Source organism: Astyanax mexicanus, chromosome 10 (assembly GCF_023375975.1).
Source record: "Astyanax mexicanus isolate ESR-SI-001 chromosome 10, AstMex3_surface, whole genome shotgun sequence".
Lineage (NCBI taxonomy): Eukaryota > Metazoa > Chordata > Actinopteri > Characiformes > Acestrorhamphidae > Astyanax > Astyanax mexicanus.
In genome coordinates this window covers 36,273,572-36,294,122 of record NC_064417.1, presented here as the reverse complement: position 1 = coordinate 36,294,122, position 20,551 = coordinate 36,273,572, and the positions used below count along the sequence as shown (strand labels likewise).

The 20,551-nt window shown below is 38.1% G+C and overlaps 2 protein-coding genes across 2 annotated transcripts; both read right to left on the bottom strand.

The window, feature by feature from the left end:
- Window positions 1-192: 192 nt before the first annotated feature.
- Window positions 193-12,838, bottom strand: zgc:136858 (Indigoidine_A and YeiC_kinase_like domain-containing protein). Its single transcript, XM_007252841.4, has 19 exons — window positions 12,438-12,838; window positions 12,038-12,121; window positions 11,530-11,644; window positions 11,064-11,238; window positions 10,857-10,968; window positions 10,215-10,321; window positions 9,957-10,083; window positions 9,632-9,752; window positions 8,360-8,445; window positions 7,388-7,530; window positions 7,132-7,188; window positions 6,988-7,051; window positions 6,791-6,885; window positions 6,049-6,177; window positions 5,010-5,124; window positions 4,767-4,904; window positions 2,914-3,080; window positions 1,447-1,529; window positions 193-1,127 (listed from the first exon to the last, which is right to left on the bottom strand). Exons 2-19 carry the CDS (start codon window positions 12,108-12,110, stop codon window positions 929-931), a joined length of 2,106 nt encoding a protein of 701 aa, XP_007252903.3. The 5' UTR covers window positions 12,111-12,121; window positions 12,438-12,838; the 3' UTR covers window positions 193-928.
- Window positions 12,839-14,252: 1,414 nt separating this feature from the next.
- Window positions 14,253-20,351, bottom strand: LOC103027945 (interleukin-17 receptor A). The gene is made up of 11 exons (XM_015606785.3): window positions 20,151-20,351; window positions 20,017-20,041; window positions 19,134-19,283; window positions 18,482-18,606; window positions 17,554-17,674; window positions 17,401-17,448; window positions 17,142-17,296; window positions 16,923-16,997; window positions 16,750-16,819; window positions 15,826-15,933; window positions 14,253-15,479 (listed from the first exon to the last, which is right to left on the bottom strand). The coding sequence occupies exons 1-11, from the start codon at window positions 20,241-20,243 to the stop codon at window positions 14,434-14,436; spliced, it is 2,016 nt and encodes a 671-aa protein (XP_015462271.3). The 5' UTR covers window positions 20,244-20,351; the 3' UTR covers window positions 14,253-14,433.
- Window positions 20,352-20,551: the final 200 nt, after the last annotated feature.

The following is a 20,551-nucleotide window of genomic DNA, read 5'->3' as shown; positions in this document are numbered from 1 at the left end:
TTGCGCAAAAGGCGCGCTACTGCATTATGGGAATTGTAGTCTTGAAACAAATCTGAACTAGGACTCGTTAACAAGCAGACGTGATTGCATTTTACTTACGAGAAAGGCAAAACTAAAACAATCAATTATCAGCAAAAACTTGTAATAATGTTGAATAACTGTGTGATTTATTGCCCTGGAATATAAAAAATAAGATTAAAATGGATGTGTGTAATTACTTGATAGAATATCTGCAGCAAGAACAAATCAATGTTCTACAAAAAACAAGCATCGCCACATTTCATGATTTTTTGTTTTCTCAAATATTAAGACTGTGTCAATTTTTTTTTAATGAATGGAGAAACATACATAAATTTTTCAAAATGATCTAAAATTAACTCTTTTTGCATTGACTTCCAATTAAGAAGATCCATATTTAGCCAGGTAGGGAGTTTAGTTTTTTTTATTAGACAATGACGATATACTCCTAAAACAAGAATTGGGATTATTTACTGTGCAGTATGCTCTAAAATATTGACTGGTTAAAATGTATGACTAAAATATGGAAATTTAACCCTGGAACATGAATGAATTGGCTTTACTGTACATTAGCATCAGAATGATGAGTGACCAATCAATGTAACATGTTGGCTAGTGCCACAGTCTGGGCATGAGGTAGACTTAAAAAGCAACTCTAGCAATTAAACTGTATGCATAATATAGCATGATAAAGACAATGGTAATCTAGTGGAAACACTAGGACAGTTCAGCAGACTTTCATCTAAAATGACATACAACATTCTAATTACACAACACCCCATCATCGAATCCAGTATGAAGATGGTAAATTAGCTAAGAAGGCACAGTGGAATGTTCAAAATCTTTCCAGCATTCATCTCTGCCATGTTTTTTAGAGGCTTCTATGGGATTATTATAACAGTTTAGTCTGTTATGACTCCATCCACATGCAGGTGGGTTTTGGCCATGGCTGAGAATGAGCCCTCTCTGGGTGGATGGCATCTGAAGTCAGAGATGGAGTGATGGGGTGAGGAGAGAAGAGAGAGAGGCGTGCAGCGAGGAGGCCCATGTGCATACAGCTGTGTGTGTCCTTCCCCTGCAAGATCCCTGCCATCATCCCACCCGCAAGACTGAGAGAGATCGAGAGAGAACATAACAGATAATGAGAATGAGTGAGAAGGTGAGAATGACAAAGAAGGAGAGATTTTGATGAAGAGACAGTCAGGATGAAAATAATGAGAGAGTAACAGAGAATGACTGATTGTGAGAGATATGAGAGAGAGTGAAAGTAAAATTATGGAAAGTAAAACGCAGAGTGAGAAAAATAAAAATAAAAAAGTAAAAAAGCATGAATCAGGGAGAGAAAATAGTGAGAGACAGGCATGTATACAAGGCCAAAACGGAGAGATAACAGATGTGTGAGAAAGCAGCAGGTCAGTAATGACGTACCTGTCTCCCGCTCCAGACACATTCACTGTCTCCTCAGAACGAACTGCCAGTGCAGGATAGTACACAGCACACAGCCTTCCTCTCTACACACAAACAACCACAGTACATGCCACTGAGTGCTGTCGCTCACAGTTTTTCCAGTAACATGGAGTGTGTGTATTCTAGTACAGGAAGACTGCTTGGGTTTGATATGAGCCAGATGGTGCACCTCCTCTTTGAAGGCAATTCTTTTAACTCACACTTGCACACCGAAAAGGAATGTACTTATTTGTCATTTACACTAATGTTGTTATTCCACCATTATCACAGCCTGAAATTGTATACAAACATATAATAGCCTTGTACACTTTAGAATTCCTTAGTTATGTAATATATAAATATTCCTCAGCACACAGTTAACCTAAGCTACAAAACACATTTTCTTTTTTTAAATCGTGGACAATTTATTCAAGGGAAATGCTTGTCACAACAAATTTTAACATTTGAGTAAACAATTTTATTATTTATTTATTTATAAATTATCCCATTTTCTCCCCAAATTACAAGGCAAATTACCTAACCCACTCATTAAGACCCCAACATCAGGAGGGCGAAGACTAACACATGCCTCCTCCGACACATGTGAAGTCAGCCACCGCTTCTTTTTGAACTACTGCTGATGCAGCATTGCCGAGTGGCATCACAGCACTCTTGGAGGAAAATGCAGCGTTTCCGATACATCAGCTCACAGACGCCATCTACCCACCCAGAGAGAGCAGGGCCAATTGTGCTCCCTCAGGGCTCCGGCAGAGATGGTGAGTCCATACTAATGCATTTTGTATAATAATGTTCAGTCTAATTTTATTTTATTAGGCAGAATATAGACTGCCAATGGGGTGGAATCTCATTTGGTGTTACACAGTGACTGGCATATATGATCAGAACACAAAAATCTATATGAAATGTAATCAATGGTTCGATAAAAAACACTGGTCAATATTTAATTGAAATGAAATTGATTGTTAAAAAATGGCATCACTCTCCAATGAAAAACACGTATGTTCAAAATATCACAGTAGAGAGATAAAACATTCTTAAATTTCAATGGAAGTTAATGGAAAATTAGTTCATTTTTGTTAACTGTGGAATTATTTCTGTTTGTCCATGCATCAAAATATTTTCACAGTGTAAGGGACAGTTTGTGTGTTCAAATTATATAGTAAACTTAAAATTACCAAAAACTGAGATTTGTTTTTCACTGGACAGCAACGATATCAACCTGAATTTCCATTCCAAATAAAAAATGACCAATTTATGTTGTTGGAGAATATATGTAAATATGCACTGTCCTTTATTGTGCAGTTTTCTTCAGAAGCAGGTCAAAAATCTGATGAGAGCCAATAGCCCCAGGTCATTATTCTTTCACTGTGTTGTAGGTTAATTAACACAGGTTATGATAAATTAAACACTAAGAGGAATCGTTCATACCCGCTGGTGTTTTCGTGGCTGCAGACGGACTGATCCTGCTTCATACTCTCCACACACCAACACTCCCAACGAACCCAGTGTCACCACCACACAATTAAGATGCTCCAGCAGAGGGCGAGAGAGAGACGCTGCACAGCTCAACACATCCTCAGGAGAGTCTGGTAGCACTGGAAAAGTCAAGCTGTGCTTCAGTAAAAGCCATGGCAACAGCATCCTCCTCCCTAACTCTTAAAATCTAGAGTTCTTGTTTTATTATCTAGCTTATTTTAAGTGTGTTGTCACATTTCTCTTATTGCAAAGTTAACACAATATACAATAAATGTTTTAAGTATTTGTCCACATTTAATGGTGCTAGTGATATAGATAGTGACAAAGACAGAGAGTAAGTATCAAACTATTCACAGAAACAGTTCAGTGAAAAATTAAATTTTCATGATTTAATCACCCATATGAGATGATCTAGTGTAAAAGCAAAGACATGTTTAAGATCTTAGACCATCATTAATCTCATCTTTATAAAAAACACAATCATTTTAAATAAACTGGCTTCAAAAGCATCTCAAAACGTTTTATAAAAACATTTAAAACATACTTTATATAGCTGACACTTGAGCACACCAGCATTTAATCTTTGAGTGCAACATACAGGCATGTCTAGCAGCCATCTCTCACCAAGAATGCACCTCCCCAAAACTAGCCTCCAAGAGACTTTTTTAAGCAGCAGGGAAAGCAATTTTATACTTTTTTGTTGCAAGACCCAGTGTCTAATTGGACTACACCTTTAATAATTTACATGTTTGCCGGATACATGACTGCATGTTGATTTTTTTGGAGCAAAAGCATTTTTTTTTGTGTGAATAAAGTTACTATTCTACTTTAATTCTTCACCACAGTGTGCAGAATAATATCACAAACTTGAGGTAAAAGTAGTTCTGGCTACCTAAAATGGCTGTGCTACTGTTTAGCTAGCATGCATAAACGTTTATTATTTACAGACTAAAGTAAGTCACACTGTTTACTATATACTAAACCAGTATTTCTCAACCCTGGTCCTGGAGGCCTGCTGCCCTGCACAGTTTCCCTGCTTCCACCATACTTGGGTACACCCAAGCCCGTTACTGAGTTAAAGTAGGTGTGTTAAAGCAAGAAAAGCTTTAAAATGTGGGATTTGGATGTGTTTTGAGTGAATCGAGAGATGTGTTGACAGATGAGATTGTAACAGTTTAAATCCAGTACTTTTTAGCGACACTAGCCCAGCATCTCCGATTTCTAACCTAGGAACCAAACCTTTGATACCAAACATGTATTTTCTGATCCTCTGGATGCAATTTTAATAAACATTTCCTTCGATGTAACATATTATAAACAACAACAAAGATAACAGTTCGAATTAAATTACAGCAAGGTCCAATAAACACAATCCCATCATTCAGACATTTTTTACACCACATAGACATGATAACAGTGCTTAAAATTGTAGCCTGTCTCAAATCATCTTCAGAAAAAAAAAAGCAGACGGGATCATCCACTCCTGCTAATACAGGAAATGAGTCATCGCTTGCTTTTGTGCATGTTCCCGACTGTGAGTCAAGAGCGGTGTGGTGAATTACAGCAGCACAAGCAGTGCTGTTATCACTTGAGGTTGGAAACTCCATGCACCTTATGTGCTCTGCTACTCTAAACACTTTGTCTTAGAACACACATTTAACACAGCACTATAATTGGATCAGTGCCTTCCAGAGGTATTTTTTTATTTTATCACTGCTTGTTTTTGACTACATTTTATTGCATTTGAATTAAATCGTGTGTCTGCATTTTGTTTATTATTACAACCTATTGCTGTTCAGTATTACCTTCTGGTGTAGGCAGGTGAAGAGTGCGGTTCATGGTGCACAGCTCTGCTAAGTTGGGGGATGTGTAAGAGAGAGCCTTCCAGCTTTCTGACAGGAAGGGCTTGCAGGCCTTATCAGCATCAGTGGGCTCATACCACACTGAAATGAAAGCAAACAATTACATACACACACGTACACACAGCAGATTATGTGGGATGTGAGAACTCAATATCTTAGTAACTGTTCTAAAACTTGAGGACGTACCTGGAACTGAATGTTTCTTGGCAACGCTGCAGACGTAGTTGATTGTAGAAACAGGAATGTTACCATCAAGAACGATAAGAGATGCTGAGGACAGCTGTTCCTCATACTGGCAAACCTGCACAACATTGTAAGAAACAATTCATAAAAAAAGTCTATTCACAATTACATAAGAACTAGATGCAAGCATATGATAACTTAAACAGAGTTTTTATGATGCCAACCTGCCAGCTGTAAGCTTTCACTGCTTGTTAGATTTATTTGAGGAACAATTACTGACTTGGAAAGTGAAGAGTAAAAAAAGGGTCCAGATGCAAAAGGCAGCTAAATGATAAGGAACTAGTCTTCTGCAGATGTAAACATTAGATTTAAAAAAAGCTTTTTTAAAATATATTTTAAAAAAATTCCCATTTTTCCCAATTTACAAAGTCAATTACCCAATCCACTCAGTAGGACCCCCCCTATCACTAGTGATGCCCCAACCCTAGGAGGATAAAGGCTAGCACATGCCTCATCCGATACATGTCAAATCAGCCTCCTCCTCTTTTTGAACTGCTGCTGCTGATGCAGCGCAGCAACTCGGTTCTGATACATCAGCTCACAGACGCCTTGTGCTGAGGGACATCACCCTTTGAAGTGATGTGGGGAGAGAGTGCCATCTACCCACCCAGAGAAAGCAAGGCCAATTGTGCTCTCTCAGGGATCCAGTAGCCGATAGCAAGCTACATGAACAGGATTCGAACCGGCGATCTCCTGATTATAGTGGCAGCGCCTTAGTAACAAAAACACCATGGCCCATTTTCTGCCACATCCTGGACATATAAATAAAGTCCCTCAGGTCCATATAGACACATACAGACATGGGCATTTACATGTACACATTTTGTGTACAAGACATTATAGGTATAAAAAATGTACCTCAGGAGCCCTAAACTGTGTAAATTTTAAATTTGCCTTTTTTTTACTCTTGATAGTAACTATTGAAAGAACATTTACTGTTGATCATAACCAAGATTGCTTCAGAGACAGAGAAGGAACTTGCATGTTGCTCTTTGATTTGTTGGTGGATGTCCATATCTCCCAGTCCCAGACTCAGCTCTCCACTTTCAGTGATTACAGCACAGTAGGTGGCAGTCCTCTGACCCTCCAGTCTCACAACTGCACTGGTGTCCTAATTAACAAAGAGGAGAGTTTTGAAGTGTAATTGTTTTATTTTTCATTATTGAAACTATTTTATGTAAGTTTCATTACCTGAACATTGTTGTATAAATGTGACAAAGCATTGTGAGACAGCAATATACACAATCTATTTCAAGTACCACAGGTAGAGATGAAGCTGTCTGCTAAAGAGCTTACAACTCTGTTTACACTAGCTAGTTAGCATTGGCTATTTTGTGTAAGTAACTGTAGGTTTAAAATGGATCTCCGGTTGATTTTGCGTTTACCGAGACCTTAAATATACACTAGGGAAGCAACTAGTCGGAACATCAGATTTTCTTGTGGACACTTCAAAAATAATACTGAATGAAAATACAGTGTTGAAATATACTAATAGCAGAATGTTAATTGATCCTGAACTGGTATCTCAGTTAGGAAATTTCCACATTTGTAAGTTGTGAAGCGTTATCTTCATCTTACGGGTGAAGTTGAACAGTACACAGAATGCATATTTCAAGGTGGTGTGAATTATGGGAATTCATGACTTTTGACATGTTACAGAGTACAGTAAGTTAACTCCCCAAAGTCACTAAAATCAGTCAACTGTCCTCATATACAGTACTCACCATATGCTTACAGTAGTTGAGCACAGCATCGCTATGGGTATCCGTTCCAACAGCTGAGATGAAGAGAGGTTTGTGCCCCAGTCTGCTAAGACAGTCTTACGAGCACAAAATTATGTAAACAAGTAGACAATCTAAACATGGCTGTTTAAACAATAATATTAGTCATGAAAATTTCATAATAAAAAAAACAATGTTACCTGCAATATTCCGACCCACTCCCCCAAATGACTGGCACACACTCCCTGGGTTTGTCTGTCCAAACTGATACAAATATTTGGGGGCAATAATTTGTAATAGATTTGTACAGGAATAAATTAGTTTGCTTAGTTTGCTAATCTTACCAGTAACTTCTTTGTTACTTTAGCGATGCAGTCAACATTTACACCACCAATGACAACCTGCAGGATACACAAAAACACTGATTTTAGACTCACTAGAGGCAGTGCCATATGCTTTTTACCTGCCCTGCTAGACATTTGACTTTAGACCCTGACTAAATACAATATCTTCTTTGGTCTACGAGTTATGAGTCTGGGAAACCAGCACTTTGTAAATGTGTGTAAAGTGTGAATAGGCCTACTAATAGGTTCTACTTGCAGGTTTAGGTTTTGAGGGCTGGTTCTTCTCCTCCAGGATCTCACTGCTTCCTCTGGGTCCACTCTGGCATTTCTTCATACGCTCAGAAAGGGCACAGGCTATCTCACTTCCCACTTTAGCATTATTATGAATGAGAGCTATGTCTAAGAGAGAAGAGTTAAGGAATGCACAGCATGCAAGGAGTACGTTCAGTTTGGTGTCTGTTTAGCAAATTAATTTCTAGGCCATGGGTGTGGACTAGGGCTGCAAGATACTGGAAACATTTTACATGGCCAATTTTCTTTTTTCGACAATCTATATCACAATATTAAACAATGCAGGTCTCGTTTTCATTACGATCAAGAGCTGAGTCAGTGCTGAGAACTCAAAACACGAGGAAAACAGCAAAACAACAGTAATCTGCCCTTTAATTTGGTTTTAACTGGCTTTTTAAAAGGTAAATAAGAGTTTTTTTCTGGGATTAAAAGTGTGAATTCAGCTGTAAGTGGAAATATCTGTGCAAAACTGTGCTGTGCTGGACCATCTGAAAGGAGGCCATGCAGTTACCTCATGTTTACTCCTGCCCCCCCTCCCCCTGTGTAAGCAGCCCGTGACTAACACAGACACAGAAAGAATGCTGTGTATCTATTTCTTGTGTCAAGAATAAAAACATTGCAACATGACGTGTTTGATTTAATGGTCTTAAGTAACATTGCACGTCCTTTGATGTGACTATTGTGCATGCGCATCGCAATGTCAATGTTTAAACGATTTATCATGCAGCCCTAGTGTGGACATAAATAAATGGAAGAATAGAAAGACTACAGATTTAACAAAATGAAAAGCATAGAATAAATGAATTTTGGTTGCTGTTGGGAAACTCTATGGCTTGAGCATGTGCGCAAATAAATAGGAGGCAGTGGAGCAATCAGAGAAAAACAAACAAATAGACCAGCCATTATTGATATAGATAGTAGCATTCTGGAAGGATACTGGCCTGGAGGGACTGGCCTTCAGTGAGCTCACTGACTCTCTGCAGGATGAAGGGAGTAACATCTCTTCCACAGATTCCTTTCAGTCTATTGATACACAAAATATGATTGTTAATGTTTTAACATGTGAACTGTTAATCTCTTAGGTTATATTAAAGTCTTATGAAACCTTATGAAACCTTTAGTGTAGTCGAGTCTTTAAAACACATTGTTTAATATGCAAAATATTTTAAAGCCTTAATTGAAATATACAGCCACTCAAACTTCTGGACTGGGACAGGGAAAGTGTTATGTAAAATAACTTTTTTAAAGGCAGTGTTTAGAATTTTTTTTGAAAGAAAATACTTTGACAAATTAAAATCATGCATTTTAATAGCAAAAATCATTAACACTTTATTATTAATTATTCCACAATTAGAATACAGTAATCAGCAACACACACTCCCTGTGTGCCCGGCGGCGCGGTGGGTAGCACTTCCGCCTCACAGCAAGACGGCCTGGGTTCGATTCCCGGCTGGGGCGACCCGGGTCTTTCTGTGTGGAGTTTGCACGTTCTCCCCGTGTCTGCGTGGGTTTCCTCCGGGTTCTCCGGTTTCCTCCCACAGTCCAAAGACGGCACGTTCAGGCTAATTGGAACTTGATTGAAATTGCCCCTTAGGTGTGAGTGTGTGAGTGAATGTGTCTGTGTGTTTGTCTGTGTCTGTCTGCCTTGCGATGGCTTAGATCGTAGAACCTTGTGATTAGACAGTACCTTTCCTGCCGCGAGATAGCCGACGAGCTGATGTGGCATTAAACTCGACTACCCAACCCAACCCAACCCTGTGTGCCCAAGAGGAACTGAACAAATGATTCCTTTAACTTATGCTAAAGCTGCAGGTATAGGATGGGTAAACTGATAAAACACTGTGCTGATCAGTCATTTACCTCAGTGTCACTGTGCTCTTTACAGGGAAGATTAAAGTCATCAATCTCTTCAACAGGGAAAAACAGTTGCATGGTTTAACACTTTAATGTAAAATCTGCAAGAATTCCAGTTTATGGGAAAGTAAAGAATTAAAGCAGGAGATAAGAGCAAATAATACATATTGAGAATTTTGGAACTTCAAATAAATATATAATTTAAATAACAAGAGATCTAAACCCACACTTACAGAATAATTAAATACAGACAAAACATACTGAATAAATAACTGCATGAATCTATGACAGTGTAATCAATATTCAGCTAGTACAATTTTGTAAAGCATTCTAATGATTTCTGCACCTGCGTTACCTGGCCTCAGTCACTGCAGCCTGAATAGCGCCCTCTATCTCCTGTCCAGCAGCAGCATGCTCTTCTGGAATGGGCACAGCCAGCAGGACACCACTCTGCAGGCCTAGAGACAGGGTGCTTGCTACAGACAGAAAAAATATCAGAAAAATTTCTTAGTCCAAACAATCTGAATATATGCAATGCAAACATACACGTAACTAAAACAAATAAGATAAATAAAATTTGTTCAAAGCATTTAACTAAATAAATTAACTGCACTTACAGCAATATCACAGTAACCAAGACATTAGTTAAAATATCAGACATACTATTAATTCAAACCTACCAATAAGCTCAGCTGCTTCTTCTGCATTGTGGACACTGTAAGGTGATGTGAAACCACTTGAAGGAGAGAAGAAAGCTGGGAAACTTTTTGACTTTCCATACGTGGCTACACAGACCCCCTGAGTTTCCTATTGATAAAACATCAGTGTTCAAACGTCACTGCAGATTACTGATAGGCTGAAACCACTTCCTTCTAACATATCACAACCATAATGTCAATTCTGCATTACACTGGAGGTTTTTCTACACATTTACTGACCAAAAACTCCAGGGTTCGTCCAATGTCCAGGATGGACTTCACCCCAGCGGACACCACTGCGATAGGAGTGCGTCCGAGTTCAGTCAGATCTGCACTAACATCCAGAGCTGCAAGAAACATGATTTATCAGTTACTAAAAATGAATAAGCTTACAGCAACCTAGGCTCTTAACTGCTTACATTACCTCTGTGAAAACGTACTTAATTACCTAATTAACATTTATTTAGATATTAAATGTTATTTGTGGAGCTGGTATAGTGGTATCAGTATTGGGTCAAAAACAGGAAATGTTTGTTCAAGGGTCCAATTCTTTCATATGTTACTATCTGCGTGTCTTTTCCTGTGAGGTAGATTCAGTGTCTGGGTAGACTGAGCATGATAGACTACATTTACATGCTTGCCCTAAACAAAGTGCTTATCTTAAACATTTTAAAGCACAGTAATTTTAAATGTAGAAATATCACATTGCTACTGGTATCTGCCAAGTTCTGACATTTTAGTAAGAGTATGACTGTATTTATTACATAACACTTAAAGCCAAGTTTTTCGTATAAATAAAAAATGTTAACATTCTACAGATACAATTTTTTTGCTTCTACAGCGAGAACATTTTCCAATGTAACCATATTCAACAAGACTTACAATTCTCTCCATCTCTGTGCACTCCACCAATCCCTCCAGTCACAAAAACATGAATCCCCGCTCTGTGGGCTGCGATCATCGTGCCTGAGACAGTGGTGCCTCCAGACAGACCCTACAGATTCAATCACGCATTTACATTCATTTGAATCCAAAATCTATACATTCACACTGAGCAGAAAATCTGAATTCATTCATTCATTTTTCCACCTTGCTGATAACATATGGCAAATCCCTCCTGGACACCTTCAGGGCTGTTTTACAGCGGGACATGAAGTCCAGCTCCTCTGGAGATAAACCAACATGAATGGTGCCGTCCAGAATTCCCACGGTGGCTGGGGTCACCCCCTTGGCCCTCACAATGGCCTCCACCTCCTTGGCTGTGCTGAAAACATAAAAAAGATCATTTATTTAACAGAGCAGTTAAAGCAAGAAATCCAACATACAAGGTTTTTCTCATATAATACCAAAAAGAGGAACTACAAAAGAACAACAAAAATAAGAACAAGACTAGAGCCATGAGACTATAACAAAGCTAACCATGAATGAAAGCCCCCATTACCCCATTATGATTTGCAGAGAGAGTCATAAAAAAACTTAAAAGTGTGTATGTTTTCTTTTTTATTTGGTCTGCTAGCGGTTTAAGGTAAATATCTGCATTTCTTTGCTTTTCTACCTCAGGTTGTGAGGGTATGGCATCCCGTGGGTGATGATGGTGCTCTCCAGAGCTACTACAGGCCGGTGTTCAGCCAGAGCCTCACGCACACTGGGGTGAACTTTAAACAGTTTATCTGTGGAAGATATCACGCCCCTACAGTGAAGGTTCAGCTGGTTCACAGTTACACATGCATATATAAGTATATAGACACTGCCATGCAATAACTTGCATGTCCAATTGCTATTTTTGACATACACTGCCTGGCCAAACAAAAAAAAAATCACCACCTGGATTTAACAGTAAATTATCTCGGGTTGCTGCTGCAGTTGGTCAGGTCTAGGTTCAGCAACAGTATGTGCTGAAAGAATGAGGTCAACTGACTACCTGAATATACTGAATCAATGGATTTTTTTTCTTCCCTGATGGTACGGGCAATTGTTCACCACAGAGTCCAGAGCTTAACCCCATTGATTAACTTTCGTATATTTTTTAAAGAATGTTATTAATTGGTAAGAGCAGGTTTTACCATATCTGTAAGATCTGCAAGATGTTGAAATGTGTCGCCTTAAACTGGAGGACAGTTTCCGCAGCATTTTCATTCTGAAGGAATCTAAAGGATGGACAAAGATTGTGACAAATACCACACACTCACAGTCTTCATGCAAACTGACCCAAACTGGCAAATTGTCAAATGAACTCTCATGCTCCAGTTGTTGAAGACAAGTAGGCAGTGTGCAAAGTTGACAATACAGTAAAATTACACTCAGTGTTTTATTCTAATAACTCAGCTCTAAGAAACTAATACATTATTCTTCTTATGCTAACAACAACATCCATGCTTCTCTGTACCCCTGAGCCCCAAACCCCAAATTAAAACACCAGTCACGTTTCTCACTTCCATGGGACTTAGTTAGTTAGCTACTTACTGTGGCTGAAGTCCAGCGTGGGGTTTTCTACAAATTAGCCTCCGAATGTTCTCAAGCTTCTATAAACACGTTTTAAAGGCAGACAGACTTTTCCAATGCCCCAAGCTATAGTTACACAAAAAAAGCCCACATATGCTGTATCAGCCTGCTACTCGCCAGCCTGCCCTACTTCCAGCGGAGGAGCTGAACTTCGGCCTCAGTATGTGTTTGTGTGTAGACCAAAGAGCTCATCACTTCGTGTCACTCTCTCTAACCTGAGACCAGCAGTCAGGGGGCTTTAAATCATAAATAAAACTCATATGTTTCTGCACAATGTTGTCAGTGACTTACTAATACTACTATTTATTCTACCAAGCCGGACCAACACATGAGGCAAAACACCGCATACACGGTCAAAACAGTAGCGCGAGGTGCTGCTCCTAGGGTTGCCAGGTCTAACAAAAATCAGCCCAAAATCAGTCTAAAACCCGCCCTTCAGAAGCTTAAACTATCCCAAAATATGTCTCTCTCACCATAGAAGCAAATGTCAAAACAATTATGAGTGTACAACTTTTTGTTTATAAGGGATTAATGATCAATATTGCTATTCATCTTAAAGTCTTTAAAAATATTGTACCATTAGTGTTTTATTATTTCTTTTATAACAGTTGTATATCCTAGTCTAGAACATTTAATAGTAACATAATTAGCAAAAAAAATGACTTTTACTTTTTACTCTTTACTGTTCTTGACCCTCCTGAACTCTCCTCTCTCCTCTAACATTTTTTTAATCGCCTGGTGATTTCTGGTTACATTGTGTTTTTTTGTGTGACTTTTTTGTTTTTCTGAGGACGCGGTAATTTTTTAAATTATACCAAAATAAAACACAGCCTCCCACCCCTGAATTTTTACCCGCGACCGGATTTTTTTTTAACAAGCCCAAATTTGGCGAAAAAAACCGCGAACCTGGCAACTCTGGCTGCTCTAATTCTAACACCAGGGGGCAGTAAGCAGACTCTCTCTGTCGATATCTGCAGCTTTGGTCTATAACCGCTAAGTTGCCAGGTTCGCGGTTTTCCCGCCAAATTGGGCTTGTTTAAAAATATGTGCAGGTGAAAATGCGTTTTGGGCTACTTTTAAAAATTACCGCGGCCGCCAAAAAAAAAAAAAAAGCGGGTATTGCCTTGAATGAACACGTGTTCAATTCGACACTAAAATCAATCTTCCAAGATTGAGTACAACAATACAGATCCAGGAGAACATAATGACATAAGGAAGGACAGCGAGAAAAGAGAAGAGAGGAAGTGAGAGAAATCATATAACAATGTAACCAAAACATCACAAGATGCTACAAAAATGTGTTAAAGAGGAGAGAAGACAGTTCAACAGACAAGAACAGAAAAGAGTATGTAAAAGTCAGTTTTTGTTTTGCTAATTATGTTACTATTAAATGTTCTTGACTAGGATATAATTAAAAAAGCTTATAAAGCAATAATGTTACAATATTATTAATGAGATAATAACAAACAGTGAACTACCAAAACCAAGTACTTGTGTTTTTGTGAAGAACATTCTCAACAAATTACCTTGCGAGGACGAACTTGCGAGAACACAAGAGAACTGGACAACTATTGGACTGTAACTAAGGTTTCCATAAGACATATAAGACATCTAGGGCCATTTCAAGGCATTTGTCCAAAGTTACCATGATGGATAACTCCACTTTTCATATTTTAACTCCAAAGTTTCATATTTTGCCGGCTGCAGGAATTTAGTAATAATCCACTAACCCCATAGTACTATGTGCAGAGTTGAATGAAAAGGAAAATAGACAAGTCCCAGTAAACAAATAAACATTATTTATTAAATAATTCAAATGTTTGAGTTCAGTTGATACATTAAATGTGAATTTGCACATTAGTTAAATTTACCCTCAATTGTTGGAGAATACCTTTGCCTTGATTTTCTCTAAATTGTCAGTTAGTCCGAACAACCTTCTGTGCTGTGATGGCTTTCTTTAAATCCGAGTGGGATTTACAGCTTGAGACTGAGAAGGCAACTCCAGAAATGTCCATGCCTTGTTCTTTAACAAAGCTTTGCCCTTGGGATCATTGTCTTGTTGCAGAGCTTTGTTACAGGGTTTAAATTCAACACAGGAGGCATAATACCCTTCGTCAAAAAAGTTTGTAATTTCTGTGAGTCCATTTTCCCATTTATCTGTCTGACCTTCAAGATTGTTGATAAGTACAGGATCTATACCATCCATGACCCATAGCTGGTTCTGAAGAACACAGTTACAGGCAACATCTGCACTTTCATCCGGTTTATGTCCACGTGGCTCAATTTCTACGTCTGTGTCTACAAGCTCCATTTCAAACCAGTTGGGGTTTGCTAGCTGGTAAGCTTGGAATGCCTCAATGGCATTTTTTAAGGCTATTCCTTGCAGTGAGTTGAAGTAATCATCTCCTCCAATGCCTTCGACCTGTTTAATACTTCCAGGCTCATGCTTCTCTTTGTCGACTAGCCTGAAGAAGAGCTCCTCAAAGTGCTTCATGAGCTGGTACTTCACTGCCACGTTTAACGGAGCAGGTATATCCGTCTCACTGCAGATATCATCAAAGTAAGCCACAATGTACTTTTGATAAGACGAAGCATGCACAAAGTCCGGTATGATGAGGCTTAAGGCTGGAGTGAGCATATCTCCCATAGGCGACTGGATGTCCTCCCTGGTCATCACCTTGTTACCACCACACATAGCCCTCCATTTGGCGAACACACCTGGAGAACATAATATCAGTACTTTATCTGAAGACCCCGACATTCTGTCCCTCTGCATCTCCAGCCACTGGATGCTGCCTATAGTACTCAACTGGGTGAAGTCCAGCAGGTCCAGCATGACGTCAGTGCCGCACCTTGCCCTTAGGAAGGCACACAGCTTGAGGACAATCTCTTTGTACAAAAGATGGTCCAGAGAGTAGATAATAAGGACTTTACTTGGCCTTTGTATAGAATGGATTTTCTCCTCTTCCATGTCAGTGGTGTCATTAGAAGACATATATGAATCTGTAAAAGGTGAAAAGACATAAGATGAGAGAGTGTTAATGAAGGAACATAATATATATATATATATAATATATATAATATAAGTTTGTCTTGAAAAAACACAATGGAAATGTTTTCCATGCCCAAATTTAGCCTAAACCTAACTGTAATACATTCAATTTACTGTTTAATTTGATTTACTATATTGGTAATAATAATAATAATTTGGTTTAATATTCTCAAGAATGAATAAATTATTAAACATTCTACATGCACGAGACCAGAGCAGAGAAGCAAAGTAATGTACATGTGTATAGAATGTATGCTTTAATTTTGTGATTCAGTTTATTGTAATTGTTATACTGACCGTCTTTTGAGTTGCTGTGAAACTCCTTATGAGCCTTGTAGGCACATAATATCAGTCCCACCAGGCCAAAAACAGTCCAAAGCATGTAATATATGTTGTTGGTAGAGCCTGAAATAAACAGCATTGTAACATGTTGGCTGAAACTGAAACAGAAGCATATTGACCGTACTTATGTAGGATATTGTATGGGTTGTGACTTTAGTCCATCCAGATGTGCAGTGAACATACACACAGAGAACAGTGCAGAGAACAGAGAACAGAAACACACACAGAGGTTGGCATTCATCACTGTTGTGCCCGGGGAGCAGTGAGGGTTTAGAGCCTTGCTCAAGGGTGAGTTGCCAAAATTCAAAAATCAGACCTACAACCTTGTCATTATTAGCCTGGTAGCACTGGGCCACCACTGCTCCCCAAATAGTGACCCATATACTTGTCTAGGTCATTTCCCTTAGAATATGAAATAATGCTTTTAAAAGTGCTTTTTTTACTCATATTAACTGATATTTACTGATATTAAAGATGGTTTGATAATTCTAAAAATGTAAGTAACAAAAATGCGAAAAGAAAGGGAAAATTCTTTTTCACGCCACTGTAGCCTGTGAAACAGAAAACTAGCTGCCTCCTACTTGACCCACTCTACTTTTATCTGACATTCAAGAGACAATGCCAGAGAAACCACAATGAAAGTTTCTGTGACGTCTTTTAAACCATCCTTGATTTAAAAAACAATGGGCTTTATTCACCAACCAATTATATATACCGAGGATATTTCTTCTTAAAACCCACTTCAGTTTTCAGCATTTTTTATTTGGGATATGTTCATTAAAACAATAGGGGGAGTGGAAGAATGGGATTCATCCTTTTAAGAGCGTAGCTGTGAGCAATTTCTTCCCTGCTTTCTTGAAAATGGGTGGACACACTTACCTGAGCAGATTTGAACCTTCTGCTGGTATTCTAAACAGTTATTCATGCACCTGACAAAGAATGGTTTAATCTGTAGAAAAAGCAGGTAAAAAGGCAAAGGCCTCACTGTTACCACAAACAGGGAGAATTATTATGGTTCAACATTTGTGAGAGTAAACAGGGACGACACTCACCACAACAACAAATTCACAGTGCTTTATCTGCATAGCGTCCAAATGAAAAGTCACATTGATTGAAGAACGATTGTCCTTTAAGATAACAGCATTTAACATTTAAATACTCAATGCATTCACAATTTAGTGTGACAGATCCATAAGGACTGTTCCAGGATTGAGAATTATAGAAGGAAATGTATTGTTATTAATCAAGTAATGATAAAATACTGGCAGTACCTTTAAAACCATGTGGTCAGGGTGAAAATTAGGAAGGTGAAGGCCCACTCTGTATCGCTCAGAGAACTGTCCTGTATTAAAGGTCACTGCAATCTCCTTTCCATTAAAGTTATTGTCTGAAACTGACCAGGTGAGGTTGGGGTCCCAGAGGCTTCCTGATATTCAGCATATTTACATAGAAAAAAGAGAATCACAACTCAAAACAATGCTAAACTGGACACTGACTTTCTAGAGCTAAATGAAGCTGAATGTAGCTCACCGTTCTCCAAGCATACTTTAAGTCTTCCCATTGTAGGATCTTTACAACCTTAATAAAAATGATAAGCAGTGATAAGTTAAAGATCAGTGATTGTTGTATAGACAAATTCAGATAGTGTGATGGTCAGCATGGTCAGCACAGACTGGAGCTCACCCACAACTGTGATATGCCGCACTTCTGCGTGTCTCCCCACATCTGGCTTTGGCAAATTAGACACAGAAACTTGATATTTCAACCCTGGTTGGACCATGATGCGGTCTAGAGTAAATGACCACTAAAAATAGGAGTGAATTTTAGTCAGGGACTATGTTTGGGTCATTTTTTAAACAATGAAGTACAACTCAGATCAGAAAAAGTCAGAAACCAGTATGGAAAATTCAAATCATACAAAATTCAGTCTTTTTTTCATTTACTTTGATTTTAATTTGATTGCAGACATTGTGAACCCAAGATATTTCATGTTTTTTCTTCTCACTTATATTTAATGTAATGCATTTCAGGCCTGCACTCCATCACAAAAAAGTATATGTTTTGTATATGTTAATAATTTTCAGAAGTGGTGTTGACTTATCTGGGCTTGGAGGCTTCTAGGATGGACCATCACCCAGTGGAAATGTGTATTGTGGTCAGACACATCAGTATTTTTGTTGCTGTTTGTTCGAGATCAACAACGAATACAACCATCCGGACTGTTATATATATTATTATTACAGCAATCCAAAAGTCAAGGTCTGGAGTGAGTAAGTCCTTTTCATGATGCAGACTGAGGTCTTAGAGTAAAAAATGCTTCCTTCAAGACCACATATTTTCCATGGACATTCATGCATTTTTCAACAAGACAATGCAAAACCACATGCTGTGCACATTTCCAAGGCTTTGTAATTTGTTTGGAGTGTGTTGCAGGCCTAAAATGCAGGGACAAATGTATGTATAATAAATTGTAGACAAAACATGAAATATTTCTGTTTTATACTGTCTGCAATCAAATAAAAATCAAAGTAAACAGAATTGTTTATATATATACATATATATGTATATATATATTGGAGGTTGTATGACAGCACTGTATAGACACTCTTACTGGCTTCTTATCCGGTGTTGCAACCGTTTTAAATTTCTCATTAAAGATGTAGCGAACACACAGACTGCTGTTGGTGGCAACTTCAAGCACATGCACCTCAGTCCCCTGCAGCGTGTAAATGCTTCCTACAACATAGAGAGAAACAAAGAGAAAGGACAGCAGGACTGAGTTAACTCTATTAACTGAATGGACATTCTTGCTTCTTGATTCAGTTTCTCTGATTTTGCTATTTATAGGTATATCTTTAAGTAAAATGAACATTGTTGATTTTCCCAAAATTCCAAAATAAAATATTGTCATTTAGAGCATTTATTTGCATAAAATAAGAAATGCCTGTAATAACAAAAACGTTGCAGAGCTTTCAGATAATGCACAGAAAACAAGTTCATATTCATAAAGTTCAGAAATCAATATTTTTTTAATTTAATTAATGTTCTCCTCCACCAGTCTTACACACTGCTTTTGCCACTCCTGGTGCAAAAATTCAAGCAGTTCTGCTTGGTTTGATGGCTTGTGATCATCCATCTTCCTCTTGATTATATTGCAGAGGTTTTCAATTTGGTAAAATTAAAGAAACTTGTAATTTTAAAGTGCTCTCTTTTTTTTTCCAGAGCTGTATATAAATAGGCACATAAGTTCAAGTAGGTCTTACCATCAGTAGGCAGAGTGAATGTGAGAATTAGGACAGGAACTTTTTCTGCACTCTGATCTGCCCTGGATGACACCTCCACCTTCACCCCGGGTAACCCCGGGCTGACCTTCCTCGGCTTCACCCACCCTTTATCTGAACAGTTCTGCCCACCTGATTTCAACACAGACATTTGTGAGGTTTTGTATCTGTGCTCTGAATAACTGACTTCAGTTTATACTATGCTCTCCCATACAGCTATACTCCTATACAGCTATGCTCTCCCAGGTGGTTGCTTTTAAAAAATATACTTTTGAAAAAAGTTCCTAAAAGTTTCTAAAAATGGGTGTATGGTTTATTAAGTATAAAGATTATTGACCAACAATTCTTCACACTGACACACCTTTATTATGATGTCAAACAATTTCTTTCCCTTTTTGAAATAATAATTTTTAATCTGTAAGAATTCTATTTATATTTTCCCTTTAATTTGTTATCTTACATCTTGTTTATTAGAAGATATGCATATCTTACATTTATTTTACTGTCATATATTATAGCTCTCATAATATGCAAACTCCGGTTGAGACCCTTACCCAACTTCCAACCCAACAGCAACAATCCACCAATTGAACCACTACAATTAAATTCCATTTATCAAAACAAACAAACAACACATAAATGAATAATAAAGGGCACAGAACATGCTTGAAGAAATATAAAATCAAGTTGTTGTGTGTCTGAGACAGAAAACCACCTCTAAACATTATAAAATAATATTGTATTTTAATGAGCTCTGGGGTAATACGGCTGCCATCTTGGCCAGGTATTTACTGATCTTACTCAGTGGGGATCTTTCTGGTAAAGTAGTTGTACTAATATAAATAATAATAATAATAATACTTACAGAATGTAAAATTACATGGTACTCCCTGATGAAGACAAAATGTAACAAAGTCAGTTTATTGTAAGCTAACTACAATCTACAATAAGAGTTACAGACAGTAAATACTAAAGTGAGTAAAGATAGAAACCCCTCACCTCCTGGTAGCACAGCACTGGAGGCTGCTCTATCAAACCCAGAGGAGAAACCCTTCCTGCCACCAGTAAAATCAACAAAAACACAAAAATCATCCTTTCCCAGCACTCCAGTAAGACTGCACTTAATCCAGCATGCGTAGAATGAGACGTGCATGAGGATGTGGCTTTAGTTTAAGAAAGCTTTTCTCATGGTAGACAGGAAATGACCAGATCAGATAATTCTGTACTGTGGTTTTCCTTTATAGCAGATGAAATAAATGGCTTTCACTTCAGTCTGATTAACTGCACCTGTGACTTGGTGCAGGTGTACACCTACTTTTTAATCTCCAGTACTAACCAAACCTACTGCATGATGGAACTGTGCTATAGGCCACACTTTCATATGCTTGATTAAAAATCAT

Bases quoted from the DNA above. Each gene is read 5' to 3' on its own strand.
- LOC103027945 (XM_015606785.3), bottom strand. From the start codon at position 20,243: ATGATTTTTGTGTTTTTGTTGATTTTACTGGTGGCAGGAAGGGTTTCT. The intron at 16,820-16,922 runs GTGAGTGTCGTC...CTTTTTCTACAG, and splicing joins ACTGTGAATTTGTTGTTGTG to ATTAAACCATTCTTTGTCAG. The intron at 15,934-16,749 runs GTAAGTGTGTCC...TGTTTATTTCAG, and splicing joins GAAGGTTCAAATCTGCTCAG to GCTCTACCAACAACATATAT.
- zgc:136858 (XM_007252841.4), bottom strand. From the start codon at position 12,110: ATGAAAATGCTGCGGAAACTGTCCTCCAGTTTAAGGCGACACATTTCA. The intron at 11,239-11,529 runs GTAGAAAAGCAA...TTATGTTTTCAG, and splicing joins CCATACCCTCACAACCTGAG to CACAGCCAAGGAGGTGGAGG. The intron at 1,128-1,446 runs GTACGTCATTAC...GATCTCTCTCAG, and splicing joins GTGTCTGGAGCGGGAGACAG to TCTTGCGGGTGGGATGATGG.